Source organism: Cottoperca gobio, chromosome 9 (genome assembly GCF_900634415.1).
Source record: "Cottoperca gobio chromosome 9, fCotGob3.1, whole genome shotgun sequence".
In the NCBI taxonomy this organism is placed as follows: Eukaryota; Metazoa; Chordata; class Actinopteri; order Perciformes; family Bovichtidae; genus Cottoperca; species Cottoperca gobio.
Window position 1 is genome coordinate 23,594,388 of NC_041363.1, and position 21,666 is coordinate 23,616,053.

Below are 21,666 nucleotides of genomic sequence, written 5' to 3' on the forward strand. Positions count from 1 at the left end.
AAGAAATATATAATATTGTGGGTGTCGGGCAGGACCAGGGCAGCAGGCGCAGCCACGATTCATGTCCAGACTCGTCAAATATCGATACCTTTTCATCCTAGTTTTTTTGTAGTTAATTGTCACATTATCATCCGTATCAGCACTGACAGAAGCTGGGAGAGTGCAAGCAGATGCAACGGACTGAGTACGATTAGATTCCTTTTGACAATCTGGCCTGAATGTAGGCTTTCATCCTACCTCTATCCTGCTCTCATACATAATAAATCATTGAGTATAAGCCAGTTGAGATTTCCATATTATAATACAAAGCTCCTGTGTCTCCAGCGCTCGAATTACCAGACTGTTCTTTGTAACCTCAGATGAGTCTTTCTAATAGTTTATCTCAGGGATGTAGCCAGACTGCAGCGGTAATTCAGCAAAGCCTGCAATAAATCTCTTTTACAACAACTACACTTGTAAACTTGTGTGTGGTGTGTGTGTGTGTGTGTGTGTGTGTGTGTGTGTGTGTGTGTGTGTGTGTGTGTGTGTGTGTGTGTGTGTGTGTGTGTGTGTGTGTGTTACAGCTGTTTCACCAGATAACAGTCTTTAATTTGTCCTCTGCAGGTGCCTGTTTCTGCCCAGCCTGGCGCCCCACAATGCTACCACTAACAACACCAACGCCTCAGGTGTCAGCGACGGAGCAGTGCTGAGCGGGATGGGCACAGGTAAAGACAGCCCACAGTTTCTTTATGTTGATGTTGGATAATGTAGTTATCATCTTAGCTTCTACATTTACTGAGTACTTGCAGGAATAGAAGCATGTAAGTTTATTGAAGACTCGGTCTCACAACTGTCTGAATAACTCATGTTTTAATTTTTGTGTTGCATCTATTTAGGGAAAACCACAATTTTATGTTATAACCCTGGTAAATGTCACACAAACTAGATAGCAATTTCCTTTAGTGATGAATATCTTTGTAGATGTATGTAGTGTTTGATATTTGTAGACATTTCCATACACAATTCCACACTTTTTGCCTCCTTGATTGTGATTTATGGGGCAAACAGCTTGAATTTAGGTGCAATCCTGCCCGCTGCTCCCAGTTATGTCTGACATATTGTATGTTGATCCTGACTGAAGGTGTTTTCTAAAACAAGGAAACTGATGTTATCATTTTTACTTGATATTTAGCAGCAACTTGATGCTGGATATTTTCACATTTAATTTGGACATTTAATTTTATTCAAAAGGGAGAACATTGCATAACCATTGCAAAGTATTTTAATACCAGGCAGGGATTAAACCACCAACCAGTTTGGCAGACAACAGTCAGTTGGCAAAATATATTCTTTCTTTCCCCCATGGATTTGGTACGTTCCATTGTTGCTTCAGAAAGGATTGAGGTATAAAACATTTCTTTGCTCAAGCAGTGAGTAAGAATAGATTCTGAAGCGTATCTCTTCCTGCTGCACATCCACCTGTTGGTAATCAAAACACACAACAAATCTTCCTCTTTGAACACTAACATGCACTAAAGTTGTTTTTAAAGGTTCAATGTGCAATTCTGAGCCACCTGCTCCAAAGAAACAGGGGCAGTATGTCACCTGTAAACTGGCTCCATGCGATCTCTAGTGTTTATGTTTTATTTGTAGTAGTTTGGCATATTTATTGCATTCTAATTTATTCTTTATATTGTGTATTGAGTTTACTGCTGTGTAATGTCAGTTTTACATTAAAACACAGGAGAACAGAACAGTCCTGATTTATTTTACAATTCTAGCAGTTAAACAGATTTTTACAGCTGCTAGTGGAGGCCGGGCAGGAAGACTCAGTTCACATTGTGGAACAGCTTGTGTGCCACACAGTGGTCCCGTGCAGGGAGTCAAAGAGTTCTTCTGTGCAAGAATATGCAGAATTCAACTAAACTGATGAAACTCTGATCTCCGGTCAGAAAACATCTGCTGTGTTATAATCTGCACGTGGAGCTGATCATCTGTGTTCACTGAGGCACTAATGTTAACCGGGACTGTAGCCCGTGTAACGTTACCTTAGTTTGTTTATTGGACTAATTCCAAAGTGACAGAAACTAGAAAACGCCCGCATATTCGTCTCGTCTTCCTGGTGGCGGCGCAGCCGGGAGAGCAGCCCGCCGGGGAGGAGAGAGGGGAACTAGTCAGTTAGCTGATTTCAGTAGATATCTCTGCAACACAACACAGACGACTTTAACGTCAACACTGTCACCTCTTCACATTCTGTTGATAATGTTAGTTCATTGTTTTAAGTTTAAATTCTGGCATATCGTACACATTGAACCTTTAAACCTCTCAGGATTTCTTCATCTCACCCACAACATTTTTATTTGTTCTGATGTTTTTAGTCTTCATCATGTGCATGCAAAAGAAAAACACCTAAAACCCAAACAACCCAAAGACCTGAAGGCAGAGTTAAAATTAATCTGTGACGTTATAGTCACTTTCCTAGTCTGAAGCCTCATTTAGTATTTATGAAGCACAGCTAGACTCCTCTTTCTCTTCTTCTCCTCCTCTCTCTCCTCCTCCTCCTCCTCTTCTCCTGTCCTCCTCTGCCCTCCTCGTCTCCTCTCACCTCTTCGTCTCCTCTCCCCTCCTCATCTCCTCGCTGTCGCTCCTACTCCCCTCCTCCTCTCCTCTGCCCCTCCTTTCCTCCTCTCCTCCCTCCTCTCTCCTCTATTGATCGACCCCTCTCCTCATCCACTCATACATTACTATCATTTCTCCATCTGTTTACCTATTCATCCGCTCCCTCTGCACTCATCCACCCCACACTCTCCTCCTCTTCTCCGTCTTCTCCAGCCAGTCACCCAACACTATTTATAGACCTCGCTCTTTCCTCCCTCATTTCTTCCTGTCACTCACACCGTATCTCTGTACTTTTCATCTGTCACTTCGGTCTCCAACCCTCGATCCTTTTTTTGTCTTTCTTCTTCCATGCCTTATTCTGTTCCTCCTTTACGGTTTCTCCTTTTCTCTCCCTCCATCCCTCTCCCTATTGTCACTTTACCTCCCCCCCTTCCTTGCCTCATTTGTCTCAATCCACTTCCTCCCCCTCCTCCTTCCTTCCCCTTCCTTCCTCCTCTGTCCCACTCCTATCTGACCCATATCCTTGCGTGACATCTTATAGAAGCTCTTTCATCAAAATATCCCCAGTCTGTTCAGGAACTCAACCATCTACTGATATGCAGAAGAAATAACAAATATTCCCTCAAACCCGTTTTCATCACAGTGTCTTTGTTCTTGCAGCAGTGCCACTCCAGCTTTTCTTGCAACATTAATTTCTAGTTTTTTTCCGTAATCAAATTCCCACAAGTCCATCGTCACGCTCCACAAATAAGAAGTGTTGTAATGGTATCAGTGAACTTGTATTTTAGAGTGTAGTTGGGTCTGTCCTCCAGTAAGGCGTAATACAAAAATCAATGCTTTCTCAAGTGGCTCAGACCGGATGGCGGCGTGCCAGCAGAGAGTGAATTATGGTATTCTGGCCAATTTTAATTTGGTCCAGTATGAACCTGTCGAGTGACGGATCCTGAGGCACGGCGAGTTTGCGATGCTGTGAGCCGTTTGTTCACTGAGCTGCAGGACAATGTGACTCAAAGAGGCATTTCTGCCTTCAGGTTTTGGCAGCTTTGTCCGACACAGTGTGACTTATTTTGACATGGTTCAATGATTTCAGTTCTTCTAGTAGCAGCAACGTGGTTTTCCTTATTCTGCCCTGAAGGCTGAGTTTAGATCTTTTCTATACACTCGATGTGCTATTCTGCAGGTGTGTCTGACAAACTGACAGCTTTTCTGTAAAAACAACCGTAGTTCATTATTTAGTTTGGTTTGTTTGCCACAGATAATGCTCTGAAATGATTTGAAACTTGTTCAAAAAATACAATGATAAGCCACAACAAAAGATGATGATGATATCAAGTAGGTGCCGGCAGCAACAAAACAAGCGTAAACATGAAGTCTGTCCAGAAACGACAATATCTGTGGCACTCGGTAAATAAATGAAAATGTCTCACAGGCAAACCGTCTTTCAGAAAGCTCCACATGGTGGGAACCCAACATAGCGTACACACCATCGTCCTGAAGGCAAATATGTGGATATAAGAATATAAGATATAAGAATGTGTGTGTCCTATTTTACAGTTTAGTGTTTCAGTATAAAGGTCCCGCCTCATTTGGGTCAGTTTGTGTTGTTTTTGAAATCCCAGAGATTTATTTGTATTCCCTCCTTATATTTACCACCTATTCATTATTATTATTAGTTTATTTTTATGTAATTATATATTAATTATATTTCAAAAAATATGTATCTCTTTTATTATAATTATAATTATTATAATATTTTTTTTATGACTTTTTGTTCACCCTAACACACACAATCATACACATATTGATAACATAAAAATGATGCGTGCCATATTTAACAGATCCCAACACTGGGTAATTACTCTAATTTCAGTCACAGTAACTGCAAGATGGTATTATTAGAATTATTATGAATATTATGTCATCCTGTGAAGTCACATGTGTTTTGTTTTTGCACTAATAAAAAAAAAAGCAAATCCCAGAGAAAGATTTATGAATGCAGCGTTTAAAGTATTGTGATGAGCAGTCTGTACTGTAGTTTCATTCACAGTGACAGAAACAAAGAAGTCAGAACTTGTGAAACATTTCAGAAATGTCACCTCCTCTGACCTCTTTTCTTCCACCTTCCACTCTTTCACCTCCAGGGGAGCGCTTGTTTCCTCCTCCGTCAGGCCTGAGCTACTCCACCTGGTTCTGCGTGGAGCGTTTCAGCACAGCTCCTCAGGCGCACCCGGTGCGACTGCTGACCGTCGTCCGACGGGCCACGTCCTCGGAGCAGCACTACGTCTGCCTGGCAGTGGTGCTGTCTGCCAAAGACCGCTCGCTCACCGTCTCCACCAAGGAGGAGCTGCTGCAGAGCTACTGTGAGTACAGCAGTAAAGTACAACAACCTGCTTCATTTAGTGCATCGGGTGGTGTTCTCTAATTCGAGTCTAAATAATGAGTAGTAGAAATGAATAAAGATGTTGATATTCAGTTATAGAATGGGCCATGGTGACGACTCTGCAGTGAAGGAAGTCAACATTTACACAAAACTCTGAGCCATTAAAGCTGCGTTACACCAACAAGGATTCATTTTTAAACATTGTTCCCCCTTTAATTGTGGGTTTCTTTTGGGGAGTTTTACCTTGTGCGGTGCGAGGGTCTCAGGACAGAGGGTGTCGTATGTGTAAGACAAATGTGTAATTTGACATCTCTTTAGACATCAGTTTAGTTTGTACTCTAAACCTAGATTAGATTTAATTCTTAAACTTAACTTTAAGCTTACACTTGAGGATGTTTACATTTTTTAGCTAAGTTTAGCTCAAAGAAGAAGAATTAAAAGTTTCTCTGCCAAACCACCAGCCTAATGTTGGGCTTTATGCTAAGAGCTTTCTAACGGTCTTTTGCGCTAGCTAGCTAGCTAGCAAACAATGTAACATTTTGTTAGCAGCGTAAAGTTCCTACTTTCTACTTACTAGGTCTCAACAGCACGCAAATGTGTGTATTTAACCATTTAAATTTGGGTAAGCAAGCATCTCCATATTGATCAAACTCTGTACTTTTGTAGACATTAATAAAATAGGATTTACTAAACAGATTTGTTTCTAATTGCAGATCTGCATATCTATTAACCATATAAAGCTGTCCCTTGTGGGATTTCAGTGGGTAACCCAGAGGTCATGTTTTTACGTCTGACTCATCGATACTGCCCCCTGTTTCCCTCTCCCTCCCCCATCAAGCAGCGGACGAGTCGAGTGAAGAAGCCTCCTTCTATGAGATCCTGCCCTGCTGTGCACGTTTCCGCTGCGGCGAGCTGATCGCGGAGGGCCAGTGGCACCACCTGGTGCTGGTCATGAGCAAAGGCATGCTGAAGAACAGCATGGCCACGCTGTACATCGATGGCCAGCTCATCAACACTGTCAAGGTAAAGTTATTGACTGAATGATTTCATAGAGGCAGGAAAAGTCTTCTCAGCAGTTTGCTGGATCGAGCATATAATGGAAATATACATTGCACCCAGTGTGTGTGCAGTTTATGGATTCCCATTTAGGGCTACAACTTATGATTTCATCAGTGATTTATCTATAAGTCAATGATTTATAGTTTAGTCCATTCAACAAGTGAAAAAGGTTTATCACAGATTAATTAATCCTACTTCTTTATATTTGTTTCGTCAAGTCAACTTAATCTATAAAGCACATTTAAAAACAACAGACATTGACAAAGAGATTAAATAAAAACACAGGAACGATGAGATAAACACACAGTCATATATATATATATATATATATATATATATATATATATATATATATATATATATATATATATATATAAAAGCATAGATCCTTTGTGACAAAAACACACAAACAACAAACCCTAACCCGAAGAAAGAAAACTGAAATACAAACTAATAAGAAGACTGTGGCCAGGCATCACGCTGATAGTTACAGGCTAAAGAACCCTAACCCTAAAGACCTTTGATCAACAGTCCAAAACTCAAGATAGTCAATTTGCAATAAAAATAAAACAGAGATAAGCAGCGCATTGGAGAATCCGAAACTCCAGAATATTTGGTATATTTGTTTGATAAATGACCCAAATGATTACTGACCATCAGTTTTCTGTCAATCAATCGTCGAAGCCATTACTCAGCGTTTCTCTTTGGCACTATTCCAAATATACAGTCCATTTCCAGGAGGACATGTCCAGAATATGCTGATGTGCTTCATTTATGATTCTCATTATAATATAATGTAACTGGATATTTGGATTATATTTGGATAGAATTACAGAGTTGGTGTCTGACCGATCACCTCACGTATACTTAAATCTGATTTTAAGGAAACCTTCGATAGTCCTGCTTTGATGAGGAATTACAAACATCATCCAATTAGCTCAAAGTGTTCGGGAACACTGACCACTATTTTGATAAAGAAGAAAAACAGAAACGCATTTCTAACCCCGGCTTTACACAGCAGCCATGCAGCGCAGCAGTCGGCGTGATGTGGCTTGTGGTTTAGTGTCTTTAGATCCCGTGAGATTAGAGGGCAGAGCGGGGAAGCGGCGTGGCAGACCACAAGTCTCAGCTTCCTCTCTGCTGATAACAACGGCTGCATTTCCTGCTGAGCTCCTCATTCAGGGAGCAACGAGCCGGTCATATGTGTCTCATGCATCTGCGTGCATGTAAAAGTCTATTTGTGGTTGTGTTTTCTGTCCTCTGGGAAACAAATCTTCTCTCCTGAGTAAACGGTCTCTAAGAATCCCTTTGGTGCTCAGCGTAGTAGTAGCTTTTATTAGTTACTCATTAATCAGCCCTCGAACTGATGGTTTATGAATGAAGAATAAATAATACATTGTGCAGCTTTTTCACTTAATACTACAGTGTTTGTGTATCCTTATACATCCTTAAATGCTGCAACCAACAACTTTTATTACATATTCTTAGAATAATTGTTTGGTTTACTGGATTAATGCTTTTATCATGAAATGTCTCAACGTGAACCAACCGTCTAAAACCCCAAAATATTCACCCGTTGCAATAATATCAAACATATGTCACCTGACAAAGTAACTCATAATTTCAGCACCAGTATCAACCGTTTGTATTAACTTTGAACTCTGCAGTAGAAATGGTCCACTGGTGCCTCGATTGGTATTTTTGCTTAAATGTCAGTTCTTGGATTATCTTCAAATGCTTCATATCCCTAACACCAGTCAATAAACTGATCATAACTGATCATCACAATCAGTGCTGAATTTCTGTAATGCATAAAGAAAATAGAAAAATCAGATATTTCTTCCATCAAATGTGTCTAAATAAACATTAAGCTTTCTAAATATAGAAACATGTACCAAATATTTCTTAACAGTCTATAAGTTATTTGAACAATGTACATTTACTTTTTCTTTTTTTTTTTGAGATATGCACATTTTTATTAGCAGCCTCTGGCGCCATTACTCTGTTCCACTGCGTGCCGGTTTTACACATTACGTAACGTAATGACATCATTACGAGCGCACACTGTTGATGACGTGAAAGACAAAAGCTATACCTTTTTGGTTTTTATTTTAGATGATTTAAACAGGCGGATGCAAACAACGGTCTGTTTTTAAAGAGTTAAAACGTAAATGAAATTCTTGGCTTATTGTTCTGCAATTACTCTAATATGTGCAAATGTATATTCCTTCTGCTGCTATTATAAAAGCATACTATGCATACATTCAAATGTTGTCCACATATTTAAAATATGAAAGTAAAAAACTTCTGCGATGACATAATGACTGACTGTCATTGTCTCCTCCAGCTTCACTACGTACACAGTGCACCGGGCGGCTCCGGCTCCACCAACCCTCCCGTGCTGAGCACTGTGTACGGGTATGTTGGGACGCCACCTGCCCAGCGCCAGCTCTCCAGCCTGGTGTGGCGTCTAGGGCCCAGCCACTTCCTGGAGGAGGTCCTGCCTGCCACCAGCGTCGCCGCCATCTATGAACTGGGACCCAACTACGTGGGCAGCTTCCAGGCCGTCTACCTTCCCTGTGAGTGGCCCTCGTGGTTTTATCTTCCATTGTGGCGTTCAAAAAAGTGTCACTCTTCTTTCTTTTAGTGTACCGTCTTCTGTGTTTATCTTTCTACTTTTTATTGTCCCAGGTAAAGACTCGAAGACAGAAGTAGCCCCTACCTCCCCGGTGGCGCTGGTACCAGAGGAGAAGGTGTCCTTCAGTCTCTATGCGCTCTCTGTCTCTACTCTCACTGTGGCCAAGATCAGGAAAGTCTACAACAAACTGGACAGCAAAGCCATCGCCAAACAGGTCAGACGTACCACCGATAGGGTCCCCATGCTAGTGTTGTATTTTATTAAAGCCACTATGTGAAGAATCTGACAATTCACTGCTTTGGGAACTTTATCAAAAGCAGGCAGACTGAAAGAAAAAGACTGAGGTAAATGGGCTGAATGCAACATATAGACTTGAGCAATTTCCACCTGAACAAAGCCGCACAGTGGCTTTAAAAAGTGGACAATAAGTGTTTTGAAAATATCATTAATGGAGAAACTTATGCTGGCTCACTTTCAAGTGCTGCTCTTTGGAATATTTTTTTTGTCAGAGTTGTATTTGACCCAGAAATGTCACCTTAAGTAACATCACTGTAAATCTGTACTTTTTCAAAAGTGCAAAAAAAGATGTAGCGTTTGTAGATTCTTTTCAGTTTTCCCAAATGAATCTCAAAGGTTGGGAACACTTGTTTTCAGGAGCAAACGTACTTTTTCTTAACTTTTTATTGAGTCAGCTTCCTCTGACTGACTGAGAGGAGTGTTGTGTTGGCTTACATTACATCATGTCTGACTGATGTAACTGACTGAAAAAAGAAATGTCTCGTTCCCTCTGCCACGGTGCAGAGTGCGCTGATGTTTTCACTGCAGACATTAACAAAAAAGACAATCGGAAAAGTTTGCAGAGAAGAAAGATTTATGTCCTTAATGATAAATGAAGACGCACATAAAGGATTCTGTGGAGGTTTCTACCACTCACTCTCTATTTCTTTAATATTTTGCACAGACACAAACACACATATATACAGACGTACATGCTCGTGCATGCTGGTGTGCGAAGGTCAAACTCTCTCTTCAACAGAAAATATGCAGCCAATCTACTTGCATGGATGTTCCTTCACACATAAATATGCATTTACAGGAACTAACACACCATCCTATTATGTGTGTGTTTGAGCTCCAAATGAGCTTTCTCCCCGTCCTTATCTCTCTCCCCACCTGTCAACTTACTTCCCAGCCTGCTCTGCTCTCCCTGCTGAGCTTCGTGCCACGGCGACTCACAGGAAGCAAAACAGCAAAGAATTGCTGATGCGGCATTTCTGCTGCCGCAGGGACCTGTTGCAGAATAGGAAGAGAGTAGTTTACGGCAGAAGAATGCATCAGGGTTTTATTTTTTATAAAGAAACAGTCTGTTCCATCACCACTTCTTATTAAAACTAGGAAAATGCATTTATTTGCATGTATTTTTCACTTCCTGTATTGGCCTTCTTTTCCTCCCGACTTGATAAATTAGTCCCATATTTCATTCGTACTGGCTGAAATAAAGGTTTTTTAGTTTTTAACTGAAACAACCACAAACCAAAACAAATCTATAATCAAAGACGACGTGGGACCAATAAGAAATCATGCGGATGGTGATGGAGTGAGGGAAATGGCTTAATACAAGAAGTGAGTTTGGCTTAATGTGTGTTTGTTTGGTTGTGATGTCTGGACTGAACATCTTCCCTCTCTCTGTAGCTCACTGTATCCTCTCATGAAAACGCCACTCCGGTCAAGTTGATTCATAACGCTGCCGGCCACCTCAACGGACCAGCGCGTACCATCGGAGCAGCTGTGATCGGATATTTAGGTAAACCAAGTCTGTGAGACCTGAGAGAAGCTCATGATGATCGTATTAATACTGCAGCTTTACTAAAGGAAAACACACCTTTTTTTTTTTTTTTTTCAGGCGTCCGTGCCTTCGTGGCCAAACCCGTGGCGACCAACCTGCAGTATGTGGGCGGGGCAGCGGCCATCTTGGGCCTGGTTGCCATGGCGTCAGATGTGGAGGGGCTGTATGCTGCTGTCAAAGCTTTGGTGTGCGTCGTAAAAAGCAATCCGCTGGCCAGCAAGGAGATGGAGCGCATCAAAGGCTACCAGGTTAGATTCAAGTGTACAGTTAAACTAGTTCTGACACAGGAAGCTTTGCCCGTGGCTGTGAAGAGAAGGGAAACTAAAACTCATGCGTTGGTAAATATTGGTATGTTAGTGGGGCTTTGGGTTTTACTGTTGCCAGGAGACTAAATCTTTCTTTCAAGATTGTTTAAAAGATAATTGAATTTCTTTAAGGTTCGAAACTCTATTATCGACATCCGGTTAAGTTTTAGATTGCTCCCATAATTTAGTATTGTTTTCATGATATTACAGTTCATTTAGCTGACTCCGAACAGTTATAATCTTGCAAGTACATTATCTTCAAATATGTGAAATCCTTTAAGTGCAGAAATAGCTTCAAATAAGCCAAACAAAAGTGCAACTAACAGAAACAATAGAATATGAATTCAACTATTAGCTACAAATAAGCCAAACCAATATAAGTGCAACATACAAAGAACAGTTATTTAGTTTTCTTCATTCGCCGAGGTGCAGTCGAAACAGGTGAGTTTTCAGTCTGCAACGGAAGGTGTGAAGGACTATCTACTGTCCTCACATCAATGGGGAGGTCATTCTACCATTTAGGAGCCAGGATAGCAAACAGGCGGGTTTTGTTTGAGGGGAATCTGAGTCCCACTCGTAGTGAGGGATTAGTGAGCCGATTGGCCGAAGCAGAGCGAGTTTTAATTTCCTTTTTTTTTTTCGTGCGTTAATTCACAAATCAATATATTCTGACGTTGCTTTTATCATGAGTATTATAACACAGAATGGGAATATTGTGAGCAAATTTGCATCGCTGCTGGCATTAATAGTTTTGATGCAAAAATATTAGCAGGCGAGTATTTCACATTTTCACTTAGATTATTCGTCACGCCACTGGTGTGTAAAGGCCTTAATACTCATGTCTTCTGTTGGCTGTGATCGCAAAACATACTGCTGTTAATTCAGAAACTAATACATAGACATTACATCGCAACGATAAAGCGGAAACGCGACGTGACATTAACAATGCAATGAAGTATTCTGGGTAAAATATCTGTGCTGTTGTGCGTCCCCTGCAGCTGCTGGCTATGCTGCTGAAGAAGAAGCGCTCGCTGCTCAACAGCCACATCCTCCACCTCACCTTCTCTCTGGTGGGGACAGTGGACAGCGGCCACGAGACCTCCATCATTCCCAACTCCACCGCCTTCCAGGACCTGCTCTGTGACTTCGAGGTGAGTGGTTGGGGGGGTACTCTAATATAGTATATAAATATAGTTACAAGCACTCGTAAATATTCATAATGATTTATAACAATAAATCAAACACATTAGAAAACATATTATAATGACTTATAAGCTCTGACACGCCTCCTGTCGCAGTAGTTTGTGTCTCAGTCGGCTCCTTCTGCTCCTCAGGTGTGGCTCCACGCTCCCTACGAGCTCCATCTGTCTCTGTTTGAGCATTTCATCGAACTGCTGACAGAATCCAGGCAAGTGTCAAAAATGTTTTGCCCCAAATGATGATGTAGTTATAGGGAAGAAGCTAAACTCCGATGTAACTGTATGTACCACTTTCTGCATTGAACAGTGAGGCGGCGAAAAATGCCAAACTGCTGAGGGAGTTTCAGCTGATCCCCAGGCTGCTGCTGACCCTGAGAGACGCCTCCCTGTCCCAGCCGACTGTAGCTGCCATCAGCAACGTGCTCAGTCTGCTGCTGCAGGGCTTCCCCAACCAGTATGACCTGCTGAGGTAAAAACACCTTCAGACATGCATATCCACGCGGAGTAAACGTGTTGTACGTCGATCTCTCGCAGGATAACGTAAGGATGGCATATGTACATTACAAAAAGCAGGTGGAGCCATGTATGGATGTTGCATTTACTTGATGCCAAAAACTGGGGAACGGAAAGCACGACCCCAAAACAAAACGTTCCTTTTTGTTTTTCACCCTCACAGGTTTGGCCAGTTCATCTCCTCCACTCTTCCCACATTTGCCGTGTGTGAGAAGTTTGTCGTCATGGAAATCAATAACGAGGAGAAGATCGATGGAGGTAACGATAAATGAAATGCAATAACTGTCTTGTTTATAGCGGCCAAATGCTTTTAAATAGAAAAGCAGGTAATTAGAATCAAATCCATAAATGTTTGTCGTATTATAAACCGTTTTGGCCAGTGGAACGAGTGAGAAACCTTCTGACTGATATGAACATTGTTCTGTGTCTCCAGGTAATGACGATGATTTCGGCGGTCTCCTGTCAGCCAGCATCATTCTGCTGAGGAACCGCCTGCTGGACAACCTGCTCAGACTGCTGTTCACCACCAAAGAGAAGTGCACCGTCAATGCACAGTAAGTGACGCTGAAAGTCTTCTTAGATGCTTGTGAGAGTAAATACAAATATTAGAAGTAACATTAGCTGCAGACCAACATGTGTGACCCCCCCTGCCCTGCAGAGCCTGTGAGGAGCTGGTGCGGACGATGGGCTTCGATTGGCTCTTGATGTTCATGGAGGAACACCTTCACTCAAGTACGGTCACAGCAGCTCTGTGGATCCTGGTGGTGCTGCTCTCCAACCAATCCATCCTCAACCGCTTCAAAGAGGGCCTGTGTGGAGGCGGCTGGCTCGACCACACCGACTCTGTCCTGACCAATAAGATCGGCACAGTGCTGGGTGAGTGCGGGAGCCCGGGGCGGCCTCACCCCCACCATGGCAACACAGTTAATTAAATCAAAAGCTGAAACATAATAATAACTCTGAAGTTGGATTTACTGAATGTTAGGCATTTGTCTTGCAAGGAGCTCAAGTTATTGTTTAATTCTTCACACTTGAACATTCCCCACCACAAGAGTCAGAAGCATGCAGTAATAATGTGCAGTGTATATACTGTATGTTGTAATATGGCTCAGCAGACGCCTCTCCTCACTCTGGCAACGCTTTCCGTCGGAGTTGGCCTTCGTTCAGTAAACAGAAAGCTGCGCAGTTTGTGCGTCTCACAGCCAAGGGTTCGTCTTCTCATTTTTTGCCTCCCTGCACTCCCCGCTGCTGCGGCCGTAGTCTCTCCTGAGCTCAGTGGTTCTCGACTTGGTTAGTTCGTCATTTTAAGTGTTTGCAGGTATAAAGTTGCAGTATTTGTAAACTTATGCCTCGAAATGATGATTTCTACCTTCAGTTTACAGGCTTTTATCCTCTAATTCTTCTCTATTTAAGACAAAAATAAAGAATATGCTCACAAATGTGTGCTTCCTTAAACAATATGACAACTTCACCAATATCATCTTAGCAGCCTTGAGGTTGAGAACCATTGACCTTGCTTATGAAAACCTTGCTGAGTAGTGACATGGCCTAACAGAATTACCACTGCTGTAGCATTGTCAGAATGTGTGCTATCAGTTTGAAGCTTAGTTTGATTTTGATTTGGAGTTTGTCATCCAGCTCAACCAAATCCTTATCTTTTAAGTTATTTTGCTAGTGCTCATTTTCTGGTTTAAATCCTGCCTAATTAGCTCAGTTAGAGGATTACTGTCCTGGGTGATTACTATAACCACCTCCTTGATAAACCTGCCGCCAACAGCTGTATTCAGAGCTGCCAGTAGATGCCTTAGTCAGAGGCCGTAAGTGGTAATACCACATGTCGACCACCTCTCGCTCCTACCCTTAACTCTCTAACCCCCCCCCCCCCCCTCACTTCAGGCTTCAACGTGGGCCGCAGTGCTGGCGGGCGCTCCACAGTGCGAGAGATCAACCGGGACGCGTGCCACTTCCCAGGGTTGCCTGTGTTGCAGACGCTGCTGCCCAAACACACCAACGTGCCGGAGCTTTACTTCCTGCTCATGGCGCTGTTCCTGCAGCAGCCTGTCACCGAGCTGCCAGACAGCCTGCAGGTACATGTTAGTATCCCCATCCTTCTTTCTTCTTCTACTAATACTGACGTTTACTGAACAAATTCATTTTATTCTTTTTCTCAATTCTCAATCTGTAAGTTATATTTCTTGAGTGTTACACACTGAAATCTGTGTGTATGAAATTCCCAAATTATACTTTAATGTCCTTTAGAAAACCTTAAATCTTTCTGCCTCAAATTGAACTTAATTTTTCTAAATAATTGGAAATTTGGGACATGGCTGCATTTGAAGCATATGTAAAAATGTGAATCATCCGAGTCTTACTGTATATTGAGTGTAATTTATGTTAACTACTAAAACCTATTGCAGCATGATTGACCCCAAATCAGTAGAAAAAGCTGAAACAGATATTAGCTGTTTTCAGATGTAATACAACACATAGGTGGAACATACATGCAGCTTGTTCAGACACTGACAATAGTAACATGCAGCAACACGTAGGGTTTGACTGTTTATTACCCCAGTGTCTGTTTTTCCTCACAGTTTGACCTGGACTCCATCTGGACGTTCATCTTTGGCATACCGACCTCCAGTGGGACAGTAGTGGGCTCCATCCACAACGTGTACACCGAGGCGGCCTTCCTGCTGCTGGCCATGCTGCGCAGCATGCTCAACCTGGTGAGAACCGCCCTCCGGCCTACACTACGAAACTTTGTGTTTTCAGAAGTCCTTTTTAAATCCATCTTTATTGTCAAGACAAACATCAAGATCTAATTTTACTTGCCCCTATAGGGATGATGAATGGAAAGAAAAACATTATAACGCTTGATAGAATGTGCAGAAAAAATACATTTGATTTCTAGAGCACATAATGCTCTCAGGATCAATATTCCATTTGCATAGTTAAGGCTTAAGAGAGACATCTTAATCCATAATTTGACTAATTAAATCCAACATCTTTTCCCAAAAGCAGAGTCCTCTCACGTCAGAGGTTTCTCATGTTCATTAGTGCTTCTTAAGTGGTGCTTTATGTTGGATTTCCCAGCAGTTGCTGCCGGGATTTTCTGAAGGTGTCTTTTTAAGCTCCATTAATCCGACAAAAAGTACTTGGCACGCATGCTGTTTTCATCCTCAGCCTCATTCATCCACACTCTCACACCCGGGAGCTTCTCGGTGAATCTCACAGTCCTTCGCCGCTGGTTGCTGAGAAGCTTCACTCGGCCTCCTGGGAAATGAGCGGCAAACTATCACTCTGAACGAGTTCCACTTTACTTAGATCCTCCAAACCAGTCTGAGTGTGACTTGAAACACTACCACTTCCACGGCTTCTTCATATGAAGTCTGAATGAAAATGATTAAGTGCTTCCTTTTTTAATTTATTGTGTGTCTCTTTCCAGCCGTGGCAATCAGAGGAGGAAGGCTCCTGGCTGAGGGAGTACCCGGTCACCCTCATGCAGTTCTTTAGATATCTTTACCACAACGTGCCCGACCTGGCACCAATGTGGCACAGTGCGGAGTTCCTCTGTGCCCTGGCAGCAACCGTCTTCCCTTTCAACATCAGACCCTACTCTGAGATGGTAAGGATCTACAGTGTTTCCCCAGGCAAGAGGAAACGTGTGACCTTTACTGGGGACTAAAAGAAGAATGAAGCAACTCTAATAGCACTTCACCTTCTCCTACACAAATCGCTTGTCTCAAGACTTTAAATTCAAAAGCATGAGGAGTTTTTCTTCTGAGGGAATGGTTTTAAAAGCAAACAAAAATCTCATCACCAGAGCAGGTAATCACAGGTATTGATCAGTAACCCTGTCAACCTGCTGCAGATAAATTGTAATTGTCTCTTATGGAGCAATAAAACTGTGACTTTATTGTTCCCTGTGAAAACATTGGCACTTTAATATTGACTTCTGCAGTTTCAGACACTGCAGTTTTCCTCATAGGAAACAGTGTTAGTTTAAAAAAACAGCAGCAATGGAGGAAGCAAGGCTGCACTGAATGATTGGAAAGTAAATAAAATAACATGAAATATATAAATACAATTGTAATAAAAATGACGTTTTATGTTCATATTTTATTTTATTTATATAAGTGCTAAAAAATATCATTGCTCACGTCATCCGTCCGTCTGTTCCAGGTCAGTGATTTAGACGACGAGGCGGGGTCTCCCACAGAGGAGTTCAAGGCCTTTGCAGGGGACTCGGGTATGAACCGCAGCCAGTCTGAATACTGTAATGTGGGCTCCAAGACATCCCTGACCAACCACCCAGCCAAAAAGTACGTCTTTGACTTCATGAGGGTCCTGATCATGGACAACCTCTGCATGACCCCGGCCAGCAAGCAGACGCCCATCATTGACCTTCTGCTGGAGGTGAGGACTTTAACAGGGCGGACGTGTCGTCTGATAACTTGATTTAATTGGCCATAAACTTGGACTCAGCATAACTCTTAATTGATAATGGTCCTAAATATGTCTTTTCTGTTACAAGGCCTCCCCGGAGCGCTCCACCAGAACTCAGCAGAAGGAGTTTCAGTCCAACATCCTGGATGGCGTCATGGAGCATCTTCTGGCTGCTGATGTCCTTCTAGGTCAGAACAAAATCCTCAACCAATCATACAGAGGCCTGCCTGTTTCTATTTGTTATTTACCTGCCAACTCTAGTAACCTATAGTTTTAGGATAATAAACCAACAAATAATTCCCTCATGCAGCTCACTGATGTCTCTTTAATGATTCACTTCCTGCCCAAGTGGCTGGTAGAGAAGACAAACCCGCTACTTAATTCAACAGTATTTGGCCACTGTGGCTATTAGCAAAAATGATGATGATGATTAGGCAGAAAATGGCCGTGATGAGCGCGCTGCAGGACAGCTTGGAACGCTTTCTGAGATGCTCCGACGGCTGCATTATGGGTCAGCAAATCACAGTCTTAAGCCCAGAGAACTGCAAGCGTCTTCAGTTTTTACATGGCTGCTTGTGTTACATATAGTCTGCGGTCTGTTTTCTCAAGTGAAACAAAAAGTTACAGACAATACACAAAATGTATATTTTATTTTCATTTCTAAATTCATCAGAATCTATAACATGATAAAAAAAAAAAAAATTGTCTGTCGGCATGCTATGTTGTTTAATCTGGAATTTCTGTTGCTAAAGACGTTATTATTATTATTCCTTCAAGTTCTACAATACCATACTTACAATCAAACCTGTGAAAACAATTGTTACATTTTTAAAACACTTACTTTTCTTCAGTGACGTGATTCTACTGCAAGATGAAAAATCCTTCAGGATAAATGCACCAAAGGAGAGACTGTAGAACTCATGGCCTCTCTTGCTGCTCCTCTCGTTCAGGTGAAGATGCCTCTCTGCCCCTCAGCAGTGGAGGCAGTTATCAGATTCTGGTCAACAACGTCTTCTACTTCACCCAGCGGGTGGTGGACAAGCTGTGGCAGGGCATGTTCAACAAGGACTCCAAGCTGGTGGTGGACTTCATCGTGCAGCTCATAGGACAGGTACAAACCAAACACCATCGTATACCAGCATTACCATCAAATGGACCAATGAACCGAAATGGTTCAATAATTCACATGAATCTGAAGACAATGCTGCGTTGTGTTTACGCAGTTGGACAACAGAAATTTAGCTCAAGTTATCAATTTCAGAAAAACAATATAAGTGAGTGTTTGCTCGATGGTTCAAAATCTTTCGCTGTTTTAAAGAGTAACTTCTAAAACTCCAGTTTTTTTGTTTTTGACAAAAGGATATTATACATAAGGTAAACAATAACAGTACATAGAGAACAGTGTTGTGGAATCTTTCCTGCTTTACTCTGGAGAGATGTATATAAAATCAAATAAATGGTGATAGAGACAGAGTTGTCTTTGTGCATTTATTTGAGGCCTCAAATGGCACCAGTTTCACAGAATACAGCGTAGTCTATGGAAGGGCACAGGTTGGAAGAAGACACATAGGCATTTTATACAATTTGGTTTGGAGACGAGCCAAACTGCCCTTTGATGCTTGTAAGGTAATAGTTATGTAAACAGAATGTTGGGTGATACACTCAATATTCTGTCTCAGTGAGTTAAGCAGTTTGATCAGGATTTGGCTGTGTCCTGTCTTTTGTTAGTTGATCAGTGTAATCAGGTTGAGTCTGTCTTGTATTAACATGAAATGGCAGTTGGTCCTGGTTTAATCCAACCGACACTCCTATGTTAGCATCAAATGACAGTTGGCTTGTTTAACATAGGAAACTTATATATAATTAAAACAGTAGACATTTAAATTGCTATTACAACAGATATAAGTGATACAAATGCATATGAAGAGCATTAAATTAAAATGTTTCAAAAGCTTGAAAAATTGTGTTTTAAGTAAATAATTCAAATTTAATTTAAATAATTCAGTTCTAGAAGAAAGGTGAAAACGTGGGTAGGGATTTAGAAACAGAAAATGTTTATATAGAATAAATTAAATCAAATATTAAAGTGCACCATCATCTGGATTATCATAGGAACAAGTACCATCTTTAAGGTTAAAAGAGTAGAAATAATTAGTGGCTTCAAAAACAAGAGACTTGAATAGATGAGAAATTGTTTCTACATTATGTTTACAAAATCTACAAGAAATACTAATATCTGTAAACATGTGTGTCTGTAAACATGTGTGTCTGTAAACATGTGTGTCTGTAAACATGTGTGTGTCTGTAAACATGTGTGTGTCTGTAAACATGTGTGTCTGTAAACATGTGTGTGTCTGTAAACATGTGTGTGTCTGTAAACATGTGTGTGTCTGTAAACATGTGTGTGTCTGTAAACGTGTGTGTCTGTAAACATGTGTGTGTCTGTAAACATGTGTGTGTCTGTAAACGTGTGTGTCTGTAAACATGTGTGTGTCTGTAAACGTGTGTGTCTGTAAACATGTGTGTGTCTGTAAACGTGTGTGTCTGTAAACGTGTGTGTCTGTAAACATGTGTGTCTGTAAACATGTGTGTCTGTAAACATTGCGATAAGACAATTAACAGAGTATATTTAATGTAACATTTGAAAGTGTCACCTTGTTCGAGTACAGTATTTATAATCCAGGCTTTTCTCCAGTTTTTCTTCTTGATTTAACACCTCCAGAAATATGTGGTTCTTGGTACAGGAGGAGGATTTAGTTTGGCAAATAGGCTTATTTTTACACTTCAATTGCATCCAACATCAGTAAAGGCGTCTGTATGCGATGCAGGAATGACACGCACATGCACAGACAGGCGTTACAGCACAGAAGCTAAGCATTGTACTGCTGTGGACCGGGGGGGGCGGCAGTAAAATGCATTTTAGCCTCATAAAAGAAGAGCCCACCAAAAACATACAAGCCTTAATATTTAGAATAGTTTCCCTGCTTTACCTTGACAGCCCTTCTGATGGGGGACTATCTCTTCAAAGCCACCAGACTTCCGTGTTCTGTGAGGTAAAATGACTGTTTTTGTCAATGGAGTCTGGTGGCTTTGAAGAGAGCAGAGATGATGGCTTCAGTTTCACGGCAAGGTAAAGCGCTGAAAATGTTCTAAATATAGCTTACACTGATATTGATTTTTCTTTACTGTAGGTAAACACTGACTATCATACAACTTGCACAGTCCAAACTCTCCCTTGAACTCTGAGGTAAATTAGAATATTACATTTTTTTAATCAATCTTATCCCAGTCATTTGTGTGGACTTTGTATTCTACTTGTCATGCTTCTGTACAGACTACAGACTACTGTGCACGTGAGAAGATTAAGAGATTAAGCTCTGAAATTCACTTTTCAAGTCATAATGCGGCTTTGTGTCTTGGAAATGTCCCGATGTGATTAGTGATTCATATGGCCGTGTACTTCATGCGGTGGCATACAGAAGGTTTACAATATGTGCGTACAGATGTGTACAACCTAACCCATTCATGAACGTAGTGCGGTATTAGAAGGACAGATTGTATTGTTGTATTCAGACGTTTCTCATTTTGGCCTTGAAACAATTTTACATCTTTTTTCGTCTATTCGTCCGGTTTGTTTCGCTGGCAGACTATTCAGTCAAATAAACAAGTAAAACCTCAAACTCAAAAGACTAAACTCTTTAGCTTGATTTCCCCTCTACGTGCACATGTACAAGCAATTCAGCAGGCAGAATATACCATAGAAGTAGCAGGATATTGACTTTAAACACATCTTTATAAATAGAAGTTTGCTTCCTAAACTTTAAGTTAAGTGTTGTTGGAAAGAAGCCTGATGTTTTGTTTTCTACAAATATGTTCCCACTTCAAGTCCTTAAGCAGTTCTCTGCTCAGACACGGAAACAACAACACCAGAACAACAAAGCTACATTCACAACCCTATAACGTCTTAACCCAGTTCCCCTGGTTGCTCAACAAATCTTCTTTCTGCTGAAATATTTCCACAACGGCTTCATCCATACGCAGAGCACAGCACACGCAAAAGAAAGAACCAACATGCCCAATCTCTTCTTTACTTTCGCTCTAACCTCCACCACCTGTTTGTTTTCCTCCCTCTTCTTCTTCTCCTCCTCCTGCAGTCTAAGCGGCGTTCCCAGGGTCTGTCGCTCGACACCATCTACCACTGTCTGAACCGCACGGTGCTCTACCAGCTCTGTCGACCCCACAAGACGGTCGCTCAGCAGGTGGCCCTGCTGGACGCCCTGCGGGTCCTGACCGTCAACCGCAACCTGGTGCTCGGGCCGGGCAACCACGACCAGGACTTTGTGGCCTGCCTGGCTCACTGCTTTATCTGCCTGCACAGTGGAAGGTAAGGTGTACTGGAGAGTTTGAAGCTGCAATTCATAACCGTTACAATTGAATTCTAAATCAAATGTATTTCTTTTTTGCACGTCTATTTATTGAGTTTAGAGCCGGTATTTCTGCACAGTTGCAGATAAAGATTAGGCTACAATGATAATATTAGTACTGCAGTATTTGTAGATTTAGATTCCAGTGGCGGCTGCGTACGATTGTTTCCTACTCGTGTGATCCAAACATTTTCAGTAACCTTTCAAAATGTTTTTTGGAAGAAACTGTTTGCTTGCCGCACGCACCTGTATGAACTA

General features: G+C 41.6%; 1 protein-coding gene across 1 annotated transcript in view; it reads left to right on the forward strand.

The window, feature by feature from the left end:
• Positions 1 to 21,666, forward strand: part of wdfy3 (WD repeat and FYVE domain containing 3) — a 98,917-nt gene that overhangs the window by 54,695 nt on the left and 22,556 nt on the right. The window contains exons 20-39 of the mRNA XM_029438922.1: positions 604 to 704; positions 4,740 to 4,958; positions 5,820 to 6,001; positions 8,385 to 8,616; positions 8,729 to 8,889; positions 10,368 to 10,479; positions 10,579 to 10,769; positions 11,825 to 11,977; positions 12,161 to 12,234; positions 12,333 to 12,494; positions 12,702 to 12,796; positions 12,972 to 13,092; positions 13,197 to 13,414; positions 14,435 to 14,631; positions 15,130 to 15,264; positions 15,984 to 16,163; positions 16,721 to 16,954; positions 17,073 to 17,172; positions 17,935 to 18,095; positions 21,139 to 21,368. Of these exons, the coding sequence (XP_029294782.1) occupies positions 604 to 704; positions 4,740 to 4,958; positions 5,820 to 6,001; positions 8,385 to 8,616; positions 8,729 to 8,889; positions 10,368 to 10,479; positions 10,579 to 10,769; positions 11,825 to 11,977; positions 12,161 to 12,234; positions 12,333 to 12,494; positions 12,702 to 12,796; positions 12,972 to 13,092; positions 13,197 to 13,414; positions 14,435 to 14,631; positions 15,130 to 15,264; positions 15,984 to 16,163; positions 16,721 to 16,954; positions 17,073 to 17,172; positions 17,935 to 18,095; positions 21,139 to 21,368 (3,258 nt within the window). The remainder of the gene's footprint in view (positions 1 to 603; positions 705 to 4,739; positions 4,959 to 5,819; positions 6,002 to 8,384; positions 8,617 to 8,728; positions 8,890 to 10,367; positions 10,480 to 10,578; positions 10,770 to 11,824; positions 11,978 to 12,160; positions 12,235 to 12,332; positions 12,495 to 12,701; positions 12,797 to 12,971; positions 13,093 to 13,196; positions 13,415 to 14,434; positions 14,632 to 15,129; positions 15,265 to 15,983; positions 16,164 to 16,720; positions 16,955 to 17,072; positions 17,173 to 17,934; positions 18,096 to 21,138; positions 21,369 to 21,666) is intronic.